The 19839-nt window shown below is 39.7% G+C and overlaps 1 protein-coding gene across 1 annotated transcript in view; it reads left to right on the top strand.

The window, feature by feature from the left end:
• The first annotated feature begins 6468 nt into the window (after positions 1–6468).
• Positions 6469–19839, top strand: part of Elovl4 (ELOVL fatty acid elongase 4) — a 30757-nt gene continuing 17386 nt past the window's right edge. The window contains exon 1 of the mRNA XM_020181933.2: positions 6469–6856. Within this exon, the coding sequence (XP_020037522.1) occupies positions 6757–6856 (100 nt within the window). The 5' untranslated portion in view covers positions 6469–6756. The remainder of the gene's footprint in view (positions 6857–19839) is intronic.

Below are 19839 nucleotides of genomic sequence, written 5' to 3'. Positions count from 1 at the left end.
TCTTTGGGAAGATTTCCCTGATTCCTCCTTCCTGACACTGGCTAACTTGAGAGGACTAACATCAGAGTTCTTGCCCACAAATTTTCACTTACTTCATCATGTTGAAATCTTACCTCTGGAATGTAGGACTCCTCAAGATAAAGACAGCCTGGCATACACAGAAAATCCAACATACACAGAAACTTAATGAATGCTTGTTGAATGAGCAAATGAATTAGTTAAGATTTATTCGTGAAACACATTTTAGTTATGACTTTTCCTCATAAGCCACAGATATTTTCAAAATTAGGAGATTCTTTTGTTTCACCCCACCATACTCTGTCTTCATCTTGTCATCAATGCTGTTGAGGTTAGTATTATTAATATTATCATTATTGGTACATTTACTGGATGCTGAAAGCTGAGGTAGTAAGATCAACTCATCTTCCAAGGTCATATAGTAAACAAAGAGCTACTTGTCATCAATTACTGCACTTTATTATACTCACCTTTTTACTTGTCTCTATGACACTGTCAGTTTTTGCCAATATTTTGTCAATAATACGCTAATATTGTAGATACTACTGTCAAACCTACTTTAAGATACATAATAATTGTTTCTCCAGAATAACTTCCTAGAATTGAAATTACCGCAAAAGGTTGAAATTGTTTTTTCACTTTTTATTATTTATAATTTTTAAAAATCATCTTTTAGAACCACTTAAGACTTAAATAGAATTTGCAAGGTCAATACAAAGTTTCCAAATACTCCATATTTAATGTATATAGTGTATGCAGGTATATATCTATCTATATATATATATATAAATGGTGTATATATATGCATGTATATAGTGTATGGAAGTATATATATCTATCTATATAGATAGATACATATAGATATAGATATAGATAGATAGATATCTATATATATAGTGTATGCAGGTATATAACTATATATATAAATGATGTATATATGCATGTATATAGTGTATGCAGGTATCTATCTCTTTATATTATATAATATATATAATTAAATCTATCTGTAGATAGATATATGTACTATATCTATAGTGCATATACTATCTATATACCTTTGTCATAATTACTGAACCAATATTGAATCCATATTTTATTCAGATTTCCTTACTTTTTACCCAATGTTCCTTTTCTGACCCAGGACCCCATACGGGATACCACATTCTTTCAGTTTTCATGTCTCTTTAGGCTTTTCTTGGCTCTGATAGTTTCTTAAGCTTCTCAGATTTTTCCTTAATTTTGATGACCCTGATAGTTTTGAGGCACACTAGTTAGACATTTTATAGAATGTACCCCAGTTGGAATTTGTCTGATATTTTTCACAAGATTAGAATTTGGGGGAGAAAGACCAGAGGTAAGCAGTATTTTCATCACATCAGAGCAAGGGTACGTATCATCAATATTTCTTATTTCTGCTGATGCTGGTCTTGATCATCTGTTGAGGTAGTATTTGGCAGATTTATTCATTTTAAAGTTTTTTTTTCTTTTTTGCATTTCAATTCTGCACTTTTGGAAATAAGTCACTATGTGTAGTTCCTAAGGAGTGTGTGATGCTTTACCTACATAAGGTATAGTAGCTATAGAAATTACTTGAGTGTCTTCTATACAGGAAGGGCTGGAGATGGAACCCAGGGCCTCATGCACACTAGACAAGAACTCTATCACTTAGCTACATTCTAAGCCCTGCGAAGAATCTCTGTCTATCTATCTATCCATCCATCTATCTCTGTGTGGGCTCATAGTTGTGTATTTTACACTGTGTTTACAATCCAGTACTATTTATCTTTTACTCACAATGTTCCAGCTTTAAGCTTTGGGAGCTCTTTGAGTTGGCTTCTATGTTTCTGTGCTATACCCATACAAATTTGGGGGGTCTTTTTCCTGTAAGACTGCTTACTTTCTGTAGTAATAAGGGGGCTCATTGTGGGCATTTTCTGCCCACAATCATTTTTTCCAAGGATTTCTAGTTACTTTGATAGAAAAATGGTGTCAGAAATCAGAATCTGGGTGCTAAGTGCTTGTTGCTACTAGCATAGCATTGATTTCAAGCCCTCTCAGTTAATAAAGGGAATAATGTGAATAAATGAGCCTGCGGATACATATACATATTTACTTATTTATTCATTTGCAGTGCTAATGAGGCAGATACTTTAATAGTTGAGCCATTCCACAGCCCCTTTTGTGTGAGTTATTTTTGAAATAGTGTCTCACTATATACCTGGAATGACAGGCTTGAAACACTGAGCCCAGGCATTAGTTGGGATGGAGTCTTGAGAACTTTTTTCTCTGGCTGGCATTGAACCATGATTCTCCATATTTCTGCCTCCTGACTAGCTAGGATTACATGATTGAGCTACCACAACTGGCCCCACATGGACCATTCTTGTCTCTTCTCTTTGCTTACCTGTAAACTTACACTTCATCTGTAAGAAACCTGGCTTCCATCATCTGACATCCATTTACTTAATTATTCAATTCCAGTGTTCTGCAGCATCAGAACTATGTACTCGTTCCACTGTGGGAAACAATCCAGTCAACTACAGTACATTGCCTATCTGCAGTTCATTTTGCCTTACTCTTACAGACTTCTCAGTTTCAAGAGAATTTAGGTCAGCAAATTTTACCCTGATCCCCTTCAGTGATGTTGTCTATATATTTTGAAATACAGTTATAGTCTTTCATGACAGTCTGTATTTCACCTTGGTATTTCCCCAACCTCCTAAGAGATTTTTTAAAAATTTGCATATATTAAGATTTATTCTTGTGGATGGTAAGGGAGGGGGTGGGGGCAGGGGGGAGAAATGACCCAAGCCTTGTATGCACATATGAATAAAAAAAAAAGATTTATTCTTTGCCTTGAAGTTCTGAGCGTTGTGAGAAATGCACAGTGTCTGTGATTTATCTACAATTACAGTAGCATCCAAAAATAGTTTGACTACCCTAAAAAAAAACTCAACGTCATATATTCAGTCTCCTCTCCCCCTGAGATTCCAGCAACCACAGATCTTTTTTTTAGTTTTATCTTTGCAGAAATGTCAAATAATTAGAATAATATAGTATGCAACCTTTTCAGATTGGTTTCTTTCATTACTGAGTAATGTTTGTGATATTCTGCACTATGTTTATACATTCAGCTATTAAAGGACCTCTTGGTTATTATGAATATAGCTGCTATAAACATCCTTGCGCATGTTTTTGTTTTTTTGAGGGTCTTGCTTTGTAGCCGAGGCAGGCTTTGAACTTGCAGTCCTCCTGCTTCAGCCTCCTGAGTGCTGGAATTACAGATGTGCACCATCAAACCTGGATAAGGAACTCTTTTTTTTTGTTGTTGGTACTGGGGTTGAACTCAGGTACTTGTGCTTGCTAAGAAAGCATTCTACCACTTGAGCCATGCACCCAGACCTCACTGTTAGTTTTTAAACACTAAGAGAATATGCTTTTATTAACTTTTTGTGTTTTCATTCATTTAAATCTTTGAGCAGCATCACACAGATTCTGTGTCCAATGGTGTTAATGAAAAGGCTGCTTTGTAATTGGCCCAAACCATGCCATTGTTCTCTTAAGTACAAGTTTGCTTTCACCAGATTGCTCTGGCTTTATAGAGTTTGCTGCCAGGAGTCATTATGCCACTGTGTTGTTCTTTGCTTTGTGTATTTGTATACACAAGCCTATCTCTTGCTCAAATACAATTCAGTTTCATCCTGGCAATAAATTATTTCTCCTTCTCCTCCTCCTCCACCCCTCCTCTCTCTCCTCCCCTGACTCTTCTTCTCCTTCTTCTTCATGATATGGGATTTGAACTAGGACTGCATGCTTGCTAGGCAGGAGCTTTATCACTTGAGCCACACCCTCAGCTCTTTTCACATTATCAAGAGTTTGTTACAGCAATAGCCTCACTTCTTGATGCTAATTTTCTGTCTTTGTTTTTGCACTGCTATAACAGAATAATCAAAATTGGATAATTTGTAGAGAACAGAGATTTCTTTCTTTCTTTCTTTTCTTTTTTGTAACTGGGGCTTGAACTCAGGCCTTCACCTTAGCAACTCCACCAGCCCTATTTTTGTGATGGGTTTTTCGAGATAGGGTCTCAGGAACTATTTGCCTGGTCTAGCTTCAAACTGCAGTCCTCCTGATGTCTGCCTCCTGAGTAGCTAGGATTACAGGCTTGAGCCACGGGCCCCCTGCATATTTCTTACAGTTCTAAAAGCTGGGAAGTCCAAGACAGAGGGGCTATACCTGAGTAGGGCTTTCTTGCTTCATCATCCCATGGCAGAAAGTGAGTATCTAATAGTGTACATAGGAAAAACCAAACTCACAGCTTTGAGCTCCTCAGGAGCCCTCGTGAATGAAATACCTCCCAACCCTGTCATACTGGGGATTAATATCCAACACATGAACTTTGAGACACATATTCAAACCGCTGCCAAGGCTAACTTATTAGCAAGCTCTTCTGATTTTCTTATATGTGACTGGCGCCCCCTAGTGATTAAGGTACTTAAGTTGGTCTCCACTTGAAAAAGAGAGGCCAAGGAAATACAAGAAGCTGTTTTCAGAATTTCACATTGTATGAAGTAAGTAAAGATGAGGAGGCTTTGTGTGTATGCATGGCCTTGAGGATAGGAATCTTTTTGCCCTAAAAATCATCCAGGTTTCCACAATGAGAACAGGAAGGTAAAGCAGGTGCCATCTGGGGGTTGGTACCAGTGGGAGGGGTGAGGATATAAGGAAAGGGTGTGGTGAAGTATTATGCACTCGTGTGTGAAAATGGAAAAACAGGACCTGTTGAAACTATTCTAAGAATGGAGAAATGGGATAAAGGAGAAGGATGGAGGGGTGAATTTAACTAAGATATATTGTAAGTGTAATTATCACAATGGACCCCCAGCACAACAATAATATAATAAAAGAAAAATTCAGGATTCCACAATATAGAAGTAGTAATCAATTTTGTAGGTAAAGTCCAAACTAATGTGCGCATACCCATATCATCAAAGGAAATGAGCTGATCATTATCCAGTCTCCAAATGGAGAGATTTGACTAGAATTTTTTATATTTGACAAATAATAAATTACAGCTTAGTTGGTTGATTCCAAGAATAAAGCATTTAGAGAAGACTGGTTGCTTGAGTTATACAATAATCAGTTATTTTTAATTACTTTCTCTCCCTAAATGTCCTGTCGCTTAAATAATACTCATCATACTCTGAAAGAAGTGTCAGTAATAATCTTGTCATCATGCATTTCTATTAACTATTTATAACACTGGGTTAGGGCTGCATCACGCAACCAAAAAATAATTGTTATCCTCTAGTACGCTCCCAATATAAAATATAAAGAACATGTAGCCAGGTCAATTGGGAAATAAATCAATAAGATAAAAGGTAGTATCACATTTTTTTAACAGTGTGAAAAGGCTGAGGCAATCACACACTTGAGTCAGCGGCCTTTAAAATGACACATCCTAAATCGGCAAGTGGAGAAAAGGTTAAAAAGTGGGTGCACATGGAAATAAGTAGATGAAACTGTCATTGGACTATTCGCAAAGATTTAGTTTATGTCAGAAACTATCAAATTGTGAATTATGTGTAGGATATTTTTGCTACTTTTCGGGGGTAGCCTCTCCAATTGCCTTCCAGTTTCTTAGCTGAACATTTTTTCAGATAAAAAAATTACTCTGATTCCCTCTCTCAAGTACATTGTCCTTTATCTCCTAAGCGACTATCCTTTTACATTCACCTCAACTCCTGAAGGTCCAAGCGGACTTCCTTAACCCTAATTCCCTTCTCATTTCTCCCTCTTCTCTGAACTATTCATGGCCTACTTTAGCACAATCATACTGCTTTGATCATTCCTGGGATGGTGAAGAGTCTACCGAACACAGGCAAGCACTGATTCAATTGTATGCTAATTTGTTAATGGGCAGACACACATCTATTCTCCACCACTGCAGCGCGAAAGCCAATTTTCCCTTCTCTTATGTAGAGGGAAACTACCTTGAACTAGAGTGTGCGGGAGAGAAGGAAGAAGAACACAAGCGAGATAGAGATGAATGACACAAAGCACCTCGCCCACGTCATCTTTGCCCACAAACCACCCATTCTCTTCTGTCCAGCCCCGCAGCACGTATCCCGGGCGGCCGAGAGGTCACCCGTAGCAAGGGTGGCGCACTCCCCTGCAGCGGACAGACGTGGGCGAGGTGGGCCGCGGAGGAGGATGGGGAGACTGACGAGGGGAGGAGGAGCCAGGTGCCTGGATCTGGCGCGGAGAGAAAGGGTGAGGGATGGGGTGCAGGGCGGAGCAGCGCGCCTGCGCGGGGCTGGCAGCCACCCCCGGCGACCGCAGCATCCCTGCGCAAGGGAGCGGCGGCGCGCGGGCGGGGGGGCGGGCAGAGGGAGGGGCGCCCCCCCCACCCCCGCCCCGCGAGGCCACGTGACGCCGGGAGGAGATTGGAGCTGCGGCGGCGCGCGGCAGCAGAGTGGTGCAGCGCCGGGCGCTCGCGGCGGGACCTCCTCCTCCTCCTCCTCCTTCCCCCGGGAGCTTTGACGACACCTGGTGCTCCTCGCTCGGCGCCTCCGGCCCTCGCCGCTGCCGGGAGGAGGAGGAGAAGACGCAGCGGGGTCGCCGCCGTTAGTAGGGTCCCCGGCCGCCGCTCGCCACTCGGCCACCACCTCCGAGGTCACCCCTCCCGCGGGGTCTCCACTTCTCTTCGGCCACCGCCTGCGCCCGCTGATCGCCGCGATGGGGCTCCTGGACTCGGAGCCGGGTAGTGTCCTGAACGTGGTGTCCACAGCGCTCAACGACACCGTGGAGTTCTACCGCTGGACCTGGTCCATCGCAGGTAAAGATGCCTGCCGACCCATCCTCGCCTGGTCCCTTGCCGCTGGCTGCTTCGCTCGGCGGCCCCTCCCCGGGACACCCCAGCCCGGGTCCCAGCGCCCCTGCAGCCCTGCAGCTGTTAGGGTGCCTCTGATTAGCGCAGGTGCTGCGGCGCGGGCCCAGCGTTTGTGCACTGGTTAATCCGATCCGAACGTTAAGGCCTCCCCTCCCCCCCGACGCCCGAAAAATTTTCCTCTGAGCCTCCACCATCTCTCATCAGCTCTTCCGATGCGCGAGCTGACAGATCAGATGGAGCCTGTGCAGCCAAGAGCCGGGCTCAGGAACCGCCCCGCCCTGGACTCCCACATTTCCCGAGCTCATCTCACAGTTTTCCACCTTATGCGCAGGATCTGTTTAACATTTAGCAATATTCCATATGGAAAGAAGGCCTGCTGAGAAGGAGGAGGGATCCATTGTAGCCGTCTTCTTGCTACTTCAGCCTCCTGGCTACTTTGACAAAACCCGTTAGTAGCACATCCATCTCTTGTATAATTTGGACTGAAAAGTAAAATAGCCTTATTTGGCTTCTTGAAGAATGTTAGTTTCTGAGACTTTTTCAGCAGCAAATCTGTTTGACGTGATTGTGCAGAATGGCTTTGCGCAGTGCAGTGCAGTCGGGGACGGAGGAGGCTAAAACGCAAGGAGAAAAGAGGTCTTTGGTTAGGGGGTGTCCATCGCAGCGCCTCGAGGTTGTCCCAAAAGCCCACATACGGACAGTTTTCTCAAATGAGCGAACTTCTCCTTTAGCTGTTCAGTTGATTTTGCAGGACTGTCATTTGGTTGAGTTTTGTAGCTTTCCCAGCAGAAACAATTGTTACTCATTCTTTTACATTTTACCGTTTCTTCATTTGCTTCGTTGCTTTTGGTATTAAGACATTTGAAAATTTTTGAAATCTGAAACACGAAGTGGGAAGAATTTTAGAAGTGATCTTTTGATTTAAAATTGTTCTACTCCTTTTGCCGTCTGGTACTGCATCCCAGTGTTCCAGGTTATGACTCTGCTCCTTACAAATAGAAACATATTTCTGTGGGCTTTGTGTTTCCTGTTGTTAGGGCAAATAAGACCGTGGTTACAGAATGAGTACCGTTTATGTTGTGGACAAAGTGCTTGCTGAACTTATTTTTGTATGAGACGAAATGATTTTTGACATTGATGCTGCACTGACTTATTTAGAAAAGTGTGTCGTTTTTCAGAAAATCTCCAATTTGACACTGGAAGATAAGCCATTGCGACTAAAAATGATTAACAGGCAGTGGTTTTTGTTTGTTCATTTTTGAGGCATCGTCTCACCACGTAGGTCAGGCTGGTTGTGACGTTTGGCATCAAGTGCTGGGATTGCAGGTATGGACCACCACACCTGGATTAAAAGGCAGTTTTTAATGGAGTGTTTCTTCTTTAAGTCTTTCTTCAGTTTACCGTCACATTGATGTTCTCTTGTACCTACAAAAATTGGGGAAGACCTATCCTTCCCCTCATCTCTGTGATTTTGCTTTGAACGTTGCATCAGAGCTTCTCATTGCACAATTGTGCAGAGCTGCACATCAGACAAGCTCTCTGGCAGGTAATTGCACTTTGCATACTGTGGAGTTGTACATTGTTGAGGTCCTCCAATCTCCTTCCAGCCAGAGCCACGCCTAACACTTCTCTGCCATCCGCTTTCTGTCCAGGAGCTTTCTCATATCCCGAGTCTCAGAAAGAAAAACAGAGCAAAGATAGAATACATTTGCCTGAGGTGGTTAATTCTTTCCTAATGAGGTTTGTGTAAAAGAGACCATGAATGGAATAGGAAGTCTTGGATGGTCACCGCACTTAAAAGCTCGCTAGGTTTTGAAGGGCATATAAAATAATATAAGATGGTGGGTCAAGCCTGAGAGGTGAAAGGAACTGCCAGAACACTCAAGTGACCTCTCACTAGCAGGTTGGAGGGAAAGTATTCGTCCATGCTCTTGACTATCCACTTACGAAACCTGAGACTTCTTCCTTCCCTCTGTAATGAGCTACCTTGTATAGGCAGAGGTACTTCTTAACCCACAGAGAAGTTTAGTGGTCAGAGTCTGTTTTGCCTTGCTGCCGTATAAGAAGGGCCATTTGTTTTTTCAGGTTTAGTCAGCACATGCCTGGAACTTATGGAGTCCCTTTCCTTCCTTTCTTTCCTTGTGCTTTCCTTGGTCCATTGTTTGGGCTCAACCATACTGTTCCCATTCCAAGAACATCTCTTCTTGCTGTAATTTCCTGAAAATCTGGCTAAAGGGGCTTCAAATAGAAGTGTGGGTTTATTAGATGAGATTGAAGAAAAGTCGGTGAAGTCAGGCATTTGAAAAGAGGGAAATAAAAATGGATGGGAGAGAAAACTGATCTTGAGAAATAGTGATGAGTGTAATGAAAGGATGAAAATTATTCAGGAAGAGTGAGAAATGAGCTAAGTTCCATGTCCTCACGTGCCTGCCTTCCCGGACTGCAGCTATGTGCTTCTTTCCTTCCCTTTTATTAGTTTGTTAAGTATTTCTCTCCTTGAAGTTTCTACCAGAGCTCAAATAGAGTGTATCTACTTTGCACTATCCTAAAAGGAATAGTTACAGATCTGTAGAGGATATTTGATGGTCCAAGAGACTGTTGCCTTAGAGCAAACTGTTTCTGGAAAAATATCATTTTGATCTATTATATGAAATGGTACTGTCTAATAAGACATGCCCAAACCAAAGTGTGAAACTGGGCTTTTCAAAGGTGTGTATCTAGCAAATACATAATACAGTCCTTAGTGTGTTAACATATTGTTAACATTTTATACATGGGAATTGAAACTTTGAAAAAGCTTTACTTTTAGAAGAACAATAAAAGTAATTTTTGACTTCTCTGTGTGGTCTGTTCAGATATTTAGAACACAGAAGTTAATGTTGGTTCATCTGAGAAGAAATAATAGACTAATGTAGACCTTTGTGCCAATTGTTGGTATTAGAGTAGGTGTTCTGATATCATTGTGTTAGTTTTTTTTCTACTTTTCATTTTATGAGTATATCAAAATGATCAGAACTATGATTCCAGGCTTAAAATGTATATCTAGTTAAGGAAATTTGTGTACAAAATTTTAAAACTGATGAATCTAAATATTCCCCATTCTACAAGTATCTACATTATCTACTTTATGTATTGCATTCATTTATTATTACTTTGATAAATATTTGTCAGTAGCTTTCTGTGTGCCCAACATTTAGCATAGAAACGTCTTAGAAAGTTAGTAGAATACCCACAGTAAATCCAGGTGTCTCCTGAGCTGCCATATTTCTTGTTGACCATGGGGCATGGATACACATTTGTGTTGGTTGGGGGTGGCTGGCATGACTCCTCTGTCAAAGATACAGTACCCCACATTTTTGTGAGAATTTTTTGAAATTAGAGTATAAAAGGCCAGTCTAGCTCCATTCTTGGATTCATATTGGAGGAAGCAGAGGGAAAAGGGATGAGTGGTATAGAAGGAGGGATGATGAAATTTGGAATCCAGGCTTTGTCATTCATTCTTTCTACGTGCACTGGCCATATTGAAGCACAGATCTTTGTCCTCAAGAGAGAAGGAGGACACTAAGTCCCAGTTTACAAAGTCTAGCGGGGGAGTGGGTGGTCACTGCCACTGCCATTCTCCCTTCCCTGTTATCAAGGTCTGAAGGCCATGTGATCTTTCAGTGTAAGGTCTAGCTAGGGCCCAAGGAAGGTCAGAAAAATCCTTCTCTAATCCTCTTTTTTTTTTGTACTGGGGCTTGAGCTCAGAGCCTTTACATTGAGACACTCCACCAGCCCTATTTTTTTGTTTGTTTGTTTGTTTTTGTGAAGGGATTTTTGAGATAGGGTCTCAAGAACTATTTGCCAAGACTGGCTTTGAACTGCTATTCTCCTGATCTCTGCCCCCTGAGTAGCTAGGATTACAGGTGTGAGCCACCAGCTTTCTACTCCTCTTATCTCTGCTTCTCCACCTGCACCTCAGTCTTGAATTGTGAAAGGAATAGACAAGCTCTGTTTTTAGAATGTTTTAGTGGGTTTCCTGCAGGTTCCTTACCCCTGCCTGTGGATAAGTTGATAAGAACTGTCAGAGAATGTTTGGATAGGTAGACTAAGGCAAAGGGTGTCAAAGGCAAAGGGAACACTGACTAAACCAGGGGAACTGGGATGGATGGATGTGAGGGCCAGTGAGTCATCTGGGTTTGATGTGGGAGGAGCCCTATAACCTAGCTCTAATAAGCTGGAGTAAAAGCAGGTTTATCCTAGGGCTTGCGGGGCTCAGAGGAGCATGTGTTTTAAACATTGTACAGCATGGTAATATTAGTTTTATCATTTGTCGCAGTTAATGTATAGTTTTTCATCTATGTTATTGTCTAAAGTTGGTTTTGTCTGGCTTAGCCTGGAACACAGTTACCATGGGTTCATGGCTTCTGATATGGGAACCCCTTGATCAATGTTTTCAATGAGATCTTGTCTCATAGCCCCCCTGAGGCCTCTTGGAGGTCCATACCTTTTTTGTTTATTTGTTTGATTGTTTGGTTGGAGTTTTTCCTTCACCACAGTCTGATTTGAGGCTGCAGACTTGTGGACATAAATGGATGATTCACCTGCCTGTTCCCCAACCTCAGTGTATAGTGAAATATGCTGTTGCATATGGAATCACAGGAGGCTATGCAGTTCTGACACTGGTGTCAGGACAGTTTCATGCAAAGACAGAGTTTTAAGAATTGTACAGATCTCAGACAGTACTTTGTGATGCAAGCCACAGAGCACTTGGTAAACCTTTTAAAAATTCAATTTGTTTTATCTTTTCTCAAGTCCTATAAGGTCATCTGCAAATGATTAAACATTTACATGGGTATAATTTCTCATCTGTCAAGGCCTTTCTTTTGAATTAGGTATATATCAGCACACAAAGAAGAATTGTAAAGAGTTGTCTTTTCTCACTTGAGATGTCTCTTCTTTCTCATTATTAGGACATTTTACCTGTAACAAATCAATCTGCTACTTGTTGTTTTGCCTTAGAGTGAGACTGTATTAGAGTATATGATTTAAAAATCACATGGGTTTGAACTTTTAGAAAAGAGAAGGGGAGAAAATATGTGGCTTTCAGACCCACGTTCCAAATTAACTTTCTAACTTGATCAGCCAGTATCCCCTGCCCATAGGCCTATGCACTAGCCAACCTGAATAGCTCACTGGCCTTTGAGCAAAATGTGTGCCTGTCTACCTGTATGTATCTCATTACCTCATTCTTGTGCCTTTACTCATCTTTGCCCTGTTCACCTCTCCAGTTACCCTATACCTCTGCGTCACAAAACCATTTCTGACCATGTTAGCCTCAAATGAACACATTATTTATTGCTTCTTCTTTATTTACATTTTCATTATTATTTACCTCTTCACTTTATATTTCTCTCCCCAACACTAGTCTCACTATGTAGCTCAGGGCTAACCTTGAACCCTGGATTTTCCTGCCTTAGCATCCCAAGTGCTAGAATTCCAGGCATGTGCCACCACACCTAGCTAATCTAGCATAATTTTAAATAGTGATATGGTGTGTGCTAAACACTAATAAAGTTTTAGACCACACTAAATTACAGAAAATGTTTTTTGTTTTCTTTTGTTTTTTTTCCTTTTGGTGTTGCCAGGATTTGAATTCAGGACTTCGCACTTGTTAGGGAGGCACGCTACCCTTGAGCCATGCCCCCAGACCCAGAAAGTTCATTTTTTTTTTAATGATTTTTAGCTTCAGTTGGTCAAATTCAATTTATATTGACTAGCGCTAATGACTGAATCAAACCATTAAATCATTTAATAGTACAAAACAGACATAAAATCAGATATAATTATTCTTTTCTCTTCGTTGCTTATGTAGAAGCACTGTGATGTGTGTGGGAATGAGGAGTGTAGCACAGTAGAGTGAGTGGGAAAAATTCTGCACTGGAATGGAGACATCCAGGCTTTCGTCCTGGGGCTACTGGTAATTAGCCGTGAGAGTTTGGACAAGTGCCTTTGCTTTTCCAATCCTCAACTTTTTTTATCTATAAAACAAGAGGATCCAGTGAGGTGATAATCTTTAAGGTTCCGCCTGTTTCTAGAGTTCTGGGTGATGCCGCTTTCTTTATTCTTTGAATAGATAAAGCAATTTCAAGTAATAAACATCATTAACTCAAAAATCTCATTGTGTACAATAATTTAAATATTTTCTCACAAAACTGTTATCAGTACTGCCCCAATAGTAAAACTAGCAGATTTGCCCTTTTTGCTTTATCTTATCTGTTCCACAGAAATAAGTAGAGGAATAGAGAGACAAAGGGAACAGATACCTAGGCCGTGGCTTTGAAATAGTGCTCTGTTTCTTGCTATATCATTGTAGCTATTTAGCTATCTCAGTGTTCCTTCAAAATCTAGGACTAGCTATTTTGTCAAAATGAGGAGCACTGACCGGGAAGTCTAAAGTTGTCTTAACTACATGTTATGTTTATTACGTGATATGCAGTTTCTGAGGATGACTTATTATGTGGTCTTCGGCAAGCTATTAATGTTTCTTTGGATCTCTTATTTCTACCTGTACCGTAAGTGAGTTGAAGTATCTATCAATATTGAGATATAATCTATAGTTAGATACAATTTATATAACTCACTTCATTGAGTTCTCATATTTCCTAAAACGAAGACTTAAGAGATCCAACTAAATACAATTTTACTTGCTTTATATTGTTTCTCTAGAAAATACAAAATTTTTATCATAATCATGATAACCATTTCAATTACAGACATTTTATATTTGATCATTTGTGGGAGGCAGAGATTGGGAGGACTGTGGTTCAAAGCCATCCTGGGCAAAAAATTAGCATGACTGTACCTCAACTAATGAGATAAACATGATGGCACATGGCTGTGATCCCAGCTAGTCAGAGGCAGGGGTAGGAGGAAAGGTGAGATCCTATTTGGAAAAATAAACTAAAGCAAAAAGGGCTGGTAGCATGGCTCAACTGGTAAGGTGCCTGCCTAGCAAGTGTGAGGCCCTGAATGCAAACCTCAGTATTGCCAAAAAATTGTTTCTGATTATTCTGGCTTAAGTTTGGAAGCATAGGTCAAAAATTTTTTTTTATAAAATTGCTAAAGATGATGTAGGTTTCACAGTAAGGGAAAAGCAAAAGAAATTTAAATGATTTTGCTATAAATATGTTCTTTAATCAGTATGTTAATTTTTCATTTTTTTGTTTTTTTAATGGAATATTGTCATTCTTAAATATCTTAGCATGTTTTCCTTTTTGTGTGTGTGGTACTGAGGCTTGAACTCAAGGCTTACACCTTTTGCCACTCCATCAGCCCTTTTTTGTGATGGGTTTTTTTCAGAGTCTCGATTGCCAGGCTGGCTTTGAACCATGATCCTCCTGATCTCTGCCTTCTGAGTTGCTAGGATTATAGGCGTGAGCCACTGGTGCCGGTGAACATGGTATTTTTATGATTACATTTTACTTGGAATATATCTTGGTGTTTGCAAGACAAATGTTGATTCATTGAAGAAATCAGTTATTCACCCAGTTGTAATCACATAAAAGCATTTGTGATTTTGAATTGGTGAGTTTAAAAGAGTAAGCTTTTCTGGGTTTGTTTTTGTTTTTTTATCAAATGAAAACTTGGGCACAAATCTTAAGAAGTTTTACAAACTACATTTTATAGTAGCATTTCCCAGAAGCCAAGAGGTATGAACAACTGAAATGTCCGTCAATGAATGAATCGATAAATAAAAGAATGTTTTTCAGATTAAAAAGGAAGGAAACTCTGGCATCTGCTGCACATGGATGAACCTCACAAACATCATACAAATGGGCCAGTCACAAAAAGATGGATAATGTGTGACTCCTCTTACATGAAAGTGGAGTGGGGGGGTGAAGAGAAAGAGGGGGAGGAGGGAAGGAGAGAGAGATGGGAGAGCTGACTTGGGGAATTGTTGTTTAGGGGGGATGGAGTTTCAGTTTTGCTGGAGAAAAGGGTCTGGAAATTGGTTGCACCGCACTGTGAATACACTTAATACAATACTACTGTATTGTAACTTAAATGACTAACATGATATGTTTTGTTATTTACCACAGTTAAAAAGAATTCTGCATATTATATAATTTAATATAATAGCACCTCTAGAAATGATCCTTCTTTAGCGTTGAATGCAAAAAAGATTTTTTATTTTAAAAGCTTTATAAAGAGAATGCAAAAGTATTGCCTTAAAAAAGTATCCACCTAGCTAGAAAGTAACAAATAATAAGGAAGACTGCTTTGGCATTGTATTTTGCTTTACAGTTTTGCAACCCTGGGAGATAGGTAAGAAGCATTGTTATCTCCATGTTTAGAGGTTCCTGAGATTCATAGAATTAAATAACTTGCAAACATAGTGGAAATGGGTGTGAATAGGTCCTTGTGCACTTAGCCCAGGGCTCTTGTCTTCCCAAGTGCTAGCCTGGTAGGAAAGAAATAATCAGGCCTCTCAACTATGCATCTTTTGTATTTTATCCTTTTTTATGTTGCTCTCTTTTCTGCATAGTTTAGAATATCTATATATTTAGCATACTAAATCTTAATAAAGCCATAAAACCAACAAAGACTGATGTATGAGATTAAACTAAAAAGTGATGCCTATATAAAAGTATGTTTATACTGTAAATGCAAATATACATATAAAATATAAGAAGTGATACTAAGCCTGAGATGTTTTCTTCCATGTGATGAAGTAGTAGAACCATAAAAAGTATATTAAAAGTTAATTATTAAAATATTTTCCAAATTGTTAATGCAAGAATGGGAAATTACTGTTAATTAGTGAAAGGATAATTAATTAACTACTGACACTATTTTACCCAGTGGGTATTCCGTTTTAGTCCGTTCTACAAATGAACTAAAATCTTCTATAGAAGAAAGTTCCCATTCACACACACACACACACAGAGAGAGAGAGAGAGAGAGAGAGAGAGAGAGAGAGAGAGGGAGAAAGAGATAGAGAGAGAGACAAATGATACCGTAAGTCTTTTACTGAAGGGAAACACCATTTCAGTTTTCTTAAACCTTGGAGATCATTGGGAGATGTTTGGACTTGGAAATCCTAGATCGACAAGAGGGAGTTTCAGGACCACTTTTCCTGAGAATCCCAGCTGAATGTGGGAACAGGACAGGAGGGAACTGCTTGCCCACCCCTGATCATAGACCCAGGATGTGAGGTATCATTCTCCAAATCTCTCCCTAGACATGTATTCCCCTGCTGGCATTTTTTCCTTTCCCATATGAAGTGGCTTAAATAAATATGCCATTTTAATATTATGAATCATGTCATCTGCATGTGATAAAGCCCACTGCTATCTGTGGAGCTTCTACAATAGGCTATCATGGACCATATGATGTCGTAGTGATGCGTTTTATACACCGTGCATTTAATATCCATAGTATCCTTTTAAGTTAAGTATTATTTAACTATTTATAAACAAAGGAATAGACTCAAAACTACACAGCTAAAACGTAATAGAGTTGAGATAGAATCAAGATCTTTCCTTTCTAAGACTGTTCCCATTTTGTAATGCAGCATAACCTACTCAAGCATTCAGCATGAATATTCAGTATTTATAGGTCCAGCCACTGTAAATATAAATATAAATATAAATATTACATTTCTCATCACATTTACTCTCATAGTCCTCTGGGCTAGATACCACCTTTATCTCCATCTTCCAGGCGAGTAAACTGAAGTTCTCCATCTGACTGGTCTGAGCCTCCTGAGTTAGAAGCAACCTTCTGCTTGAATCACACACAAACTGACTTTCCTCTACTGTGGTTCAGTCTTCTTTGCAGCTTCTGAATCCATCCATATTTATCTGCTTTCTAAGGGAAATTTTTAATAATTTTCCTCTTTTTTATCTTTATTGTGGTTTCTGCTCAAGCAGGCTTGTAACCAAATACTTTTTTCTTCTGCTTTTCTTCCCCCTCCCATCTTGACCCTTGGTGGTGCTGAGGATCAAACCCAGGGCCTTGGGCATGCTGGGAAAGCAGTCTACCAGTGAGGGACACCCCCCAGCCCTTTCCCCTCTGCTTCTTACCTCCTTTCTCTGTTCTTTCACTCTCTTGAGTGACTGTTACACCACTGAGTTAGGTAAAACATCTTAGCCCTCTTGGTGTAACCCCCCACTAAAGTACTCTGAGGCCATCTGCCTCTTCCTGTCTTCAGACACTCACTTCCCCCTTCCCTGGTGGGTGAAGGTTTTCCTTCCCTCCATCTGCCCACCATACTTTGACCTCTTGTGCCATTTTGCAGCCCAGCTTCTGACCTAGTCCACTGCTGCATTCTGCAAAAGCTGCCCTTCCCATAGCATACATCCAGGTTCTCTTCCGTCTTCTTTCCTGAATACAGTAGATATTTCCCCTGCCAAAAAGGAAATTGCTTTGACTGCCCTTGACCCCCACATTCAGAATGTGGGCTTTATTCTAGAGTATATTTCAGATCATTACCTATCCCATTCTGTCTAGTTATTCAAAGATCCTTCTCCAATACTCGTGCTTTTTTCACCTCATTTGATACACAGGCTCCTACTTAGCTTGAGGAAAATACTGAGCATCACATTTAGGTTAGAACCTTGAGCAGGTGATCTTTTGTTACTCTCTATCAGAGATGAGTTCTTTCTCAGATGTTTCTTGATGTTTGTCTACATTTTTCATAAAAATTCTTTTCACTAAATTATAAAGATACAGCAAGGAATGAGGACTATGGTGTTGGCCCTAGTGACATTTGTGATAGAGGACATCAGGTACCTTCTTAAAAGACTTGCCTTCTTAAAAGTTTGCCTTTGGGGCAAACATTGTACTATAAAAAGTAGCCTTTGTTTATGTATAGTCAATAAAGGTGAATGGATTTTTAACAATATCACTTAGTATATTAGTGGTGATTACTAGTCCAATGTTTAAAAAGAAAAGGAGTTGATTTGCAACTGTGGGACTTAGCTTGTTGAAGAAATGTGAAGCATTTCAGAGAGTACTGTGTAGGACATACTTCTTGATGTCTTGAATATGCTCTGAAGCTACTCAGTATTTAGTGATCGTTAGACTTGTGGTTTTTTTTCGTTTATGGTAGATTAAACAGATGTCAGTACTGTTAGAAGAAAAAGTGGCTGACTTCTTCAGGTGGAATGTAGGAACAAATCAAATTGACTCAGAGCAGTAGATTAGAGCAGTTCTTCTTAGCCTTTAATATCTAAATCACCTTATAATCTTATTAAAATGCAGATTCTGGCTTAGTAGTTCTGGGGTGTGGTGAAGATTCTGCATTTCTTAGAAGCTTCCAGGTGATAACTTTGTACTGGTGCTTACCTTTCAATAGCAAGGGTATGCAGTATTCCTAATTTATTTTACAATCTACTGCTATGTACTATTATGGAAGAAGAATAATTTTTAAAGGTATTCAAGTTATTAATTTAAAAACCAAGTAATGGGCCAGGTGTGGTGGCACACATCTGTAATCCCAGCACTCAAGAGACTGAGGCTGGGGGATTTTTTGGAAGCTAGCCTGGATTACATACTGAGTTGCAGGTCAGCATGGGCATGCCTTGTCTCAAAAAAGAAGAAAAAGAAAAGAAACCAAACAAAAAACAAATGATGGGATCATCCCTTTTTGCTTTAGTTATTTTTCAGATAGGATTTCTCTTTTGCCTGAGGCAGGCCTTAGATCACAATCCTCCTGCCTCTGCCTCTCCCACGTACTTTGAATTACAGTTGTGCATGGTTTGTTCTGTGAGATAGGTTTCGATAACTTTGAATTACAATACTCCTAGCTCCACCTCCAAGTAGCTGGGATTTCAGGAGTGAGCCAATTCACCTGGCTCCAGTTTGTCATCTTGTCCCTATACCAGGCTGTCTGTACTCAATCTGATTTCACAAGCCATTACCTGACAAAGAGTATTTCCTTCTGCAATCTTGATTTCTTCTCTTAATTCATCTATGAATTTGAATGACCTAAAGTTTTTTAATTTTACTGATTTTTTTTTATTCTAGGACAAGATAGTAGAACTTTACTAGATTAGACAACTTGAGGAAGAAAGTTCATTTTGACTGATGGAAATCCTGATGTACAAAAAACTTTAAATCAGTCTTTCAAAAAAAAAAAAAAAGTAGGCCAATTAGAGTTTTTAAGGAAGTTGCTTTAATGTACAGAGTGATAATTTGTTATAAGTATTACTTATAAAAACTACTTTCAGGGATCATTTCTATAGTTTGTAAGCATTAATTATAATTGTTTATAAATAAGTAGAAGTTGCTTAGATTATTTAAAAACTTGGATTTTGCTGGGCACCAGTGGTGGCTCACACTTGTAATCCTAGCTACTTGGAAGGTAGAGATTAGGAGGACAGCAGAGGTTCAAGGCCAGTCTGGGCAAAAAGTGAGACCCAATAGCCAACACGTAAAAGGGCTGGAGGCGTGGCTTAAGCGGTAGAGCACCTGCCTAGCAAGCATGAAGACCTGAGTTCAAACTCTAGTGCCACCAAAAAAAAAAAAAAGAAAACTGCTGTTGGATTTCAAGTATTCTTTATTAAAACTTGTTTTAAACCATCTTTTTTAAAGTCCTAAAAAAACACCTTCTCAACATAATTTAAAAATTCAGTTAGTGAGAATTTTTTTTTTCATTACTGGGGTTTAAACTCAGGGCCTTCACTTGCTAGGCAGGCATTCTACCACTTGAGCCATGGCCCCAGCACCGTAACAGTTTTTAAGTATTTGATTTCCTTAATAAATAGTAAATTGTAAAATATTTTGTCTTCTCAGTGTTTAAGTTATAAAAAGTTCTTGCAATTTCAGTATAAACTCTTTGAGGTTGAATTATTGATGGTAATTTTTCTTTAATTTGGTTTATCTCTTCTCTTGGAAGACTGAGGAGGATTTAGTGATTTGGTTATTGTGAGTAATAATTACAT

Source organism: Castor canadensis, chromosome 1, assembly GCF_047511655.1.
Source record: "Castor canadensis chromosome 1, mCasCan1.hap1v2, whole genome shotgun sequence".
Taxonomy (NCBI): Eukaryota; Metazoa; Chordata; class Mammalia; order Rodentia; family Castoridae; genus Castor; species Castor canadensis.
This window is presented reverse-complemented; position numbering and strand designations above follow the sequence as displayed.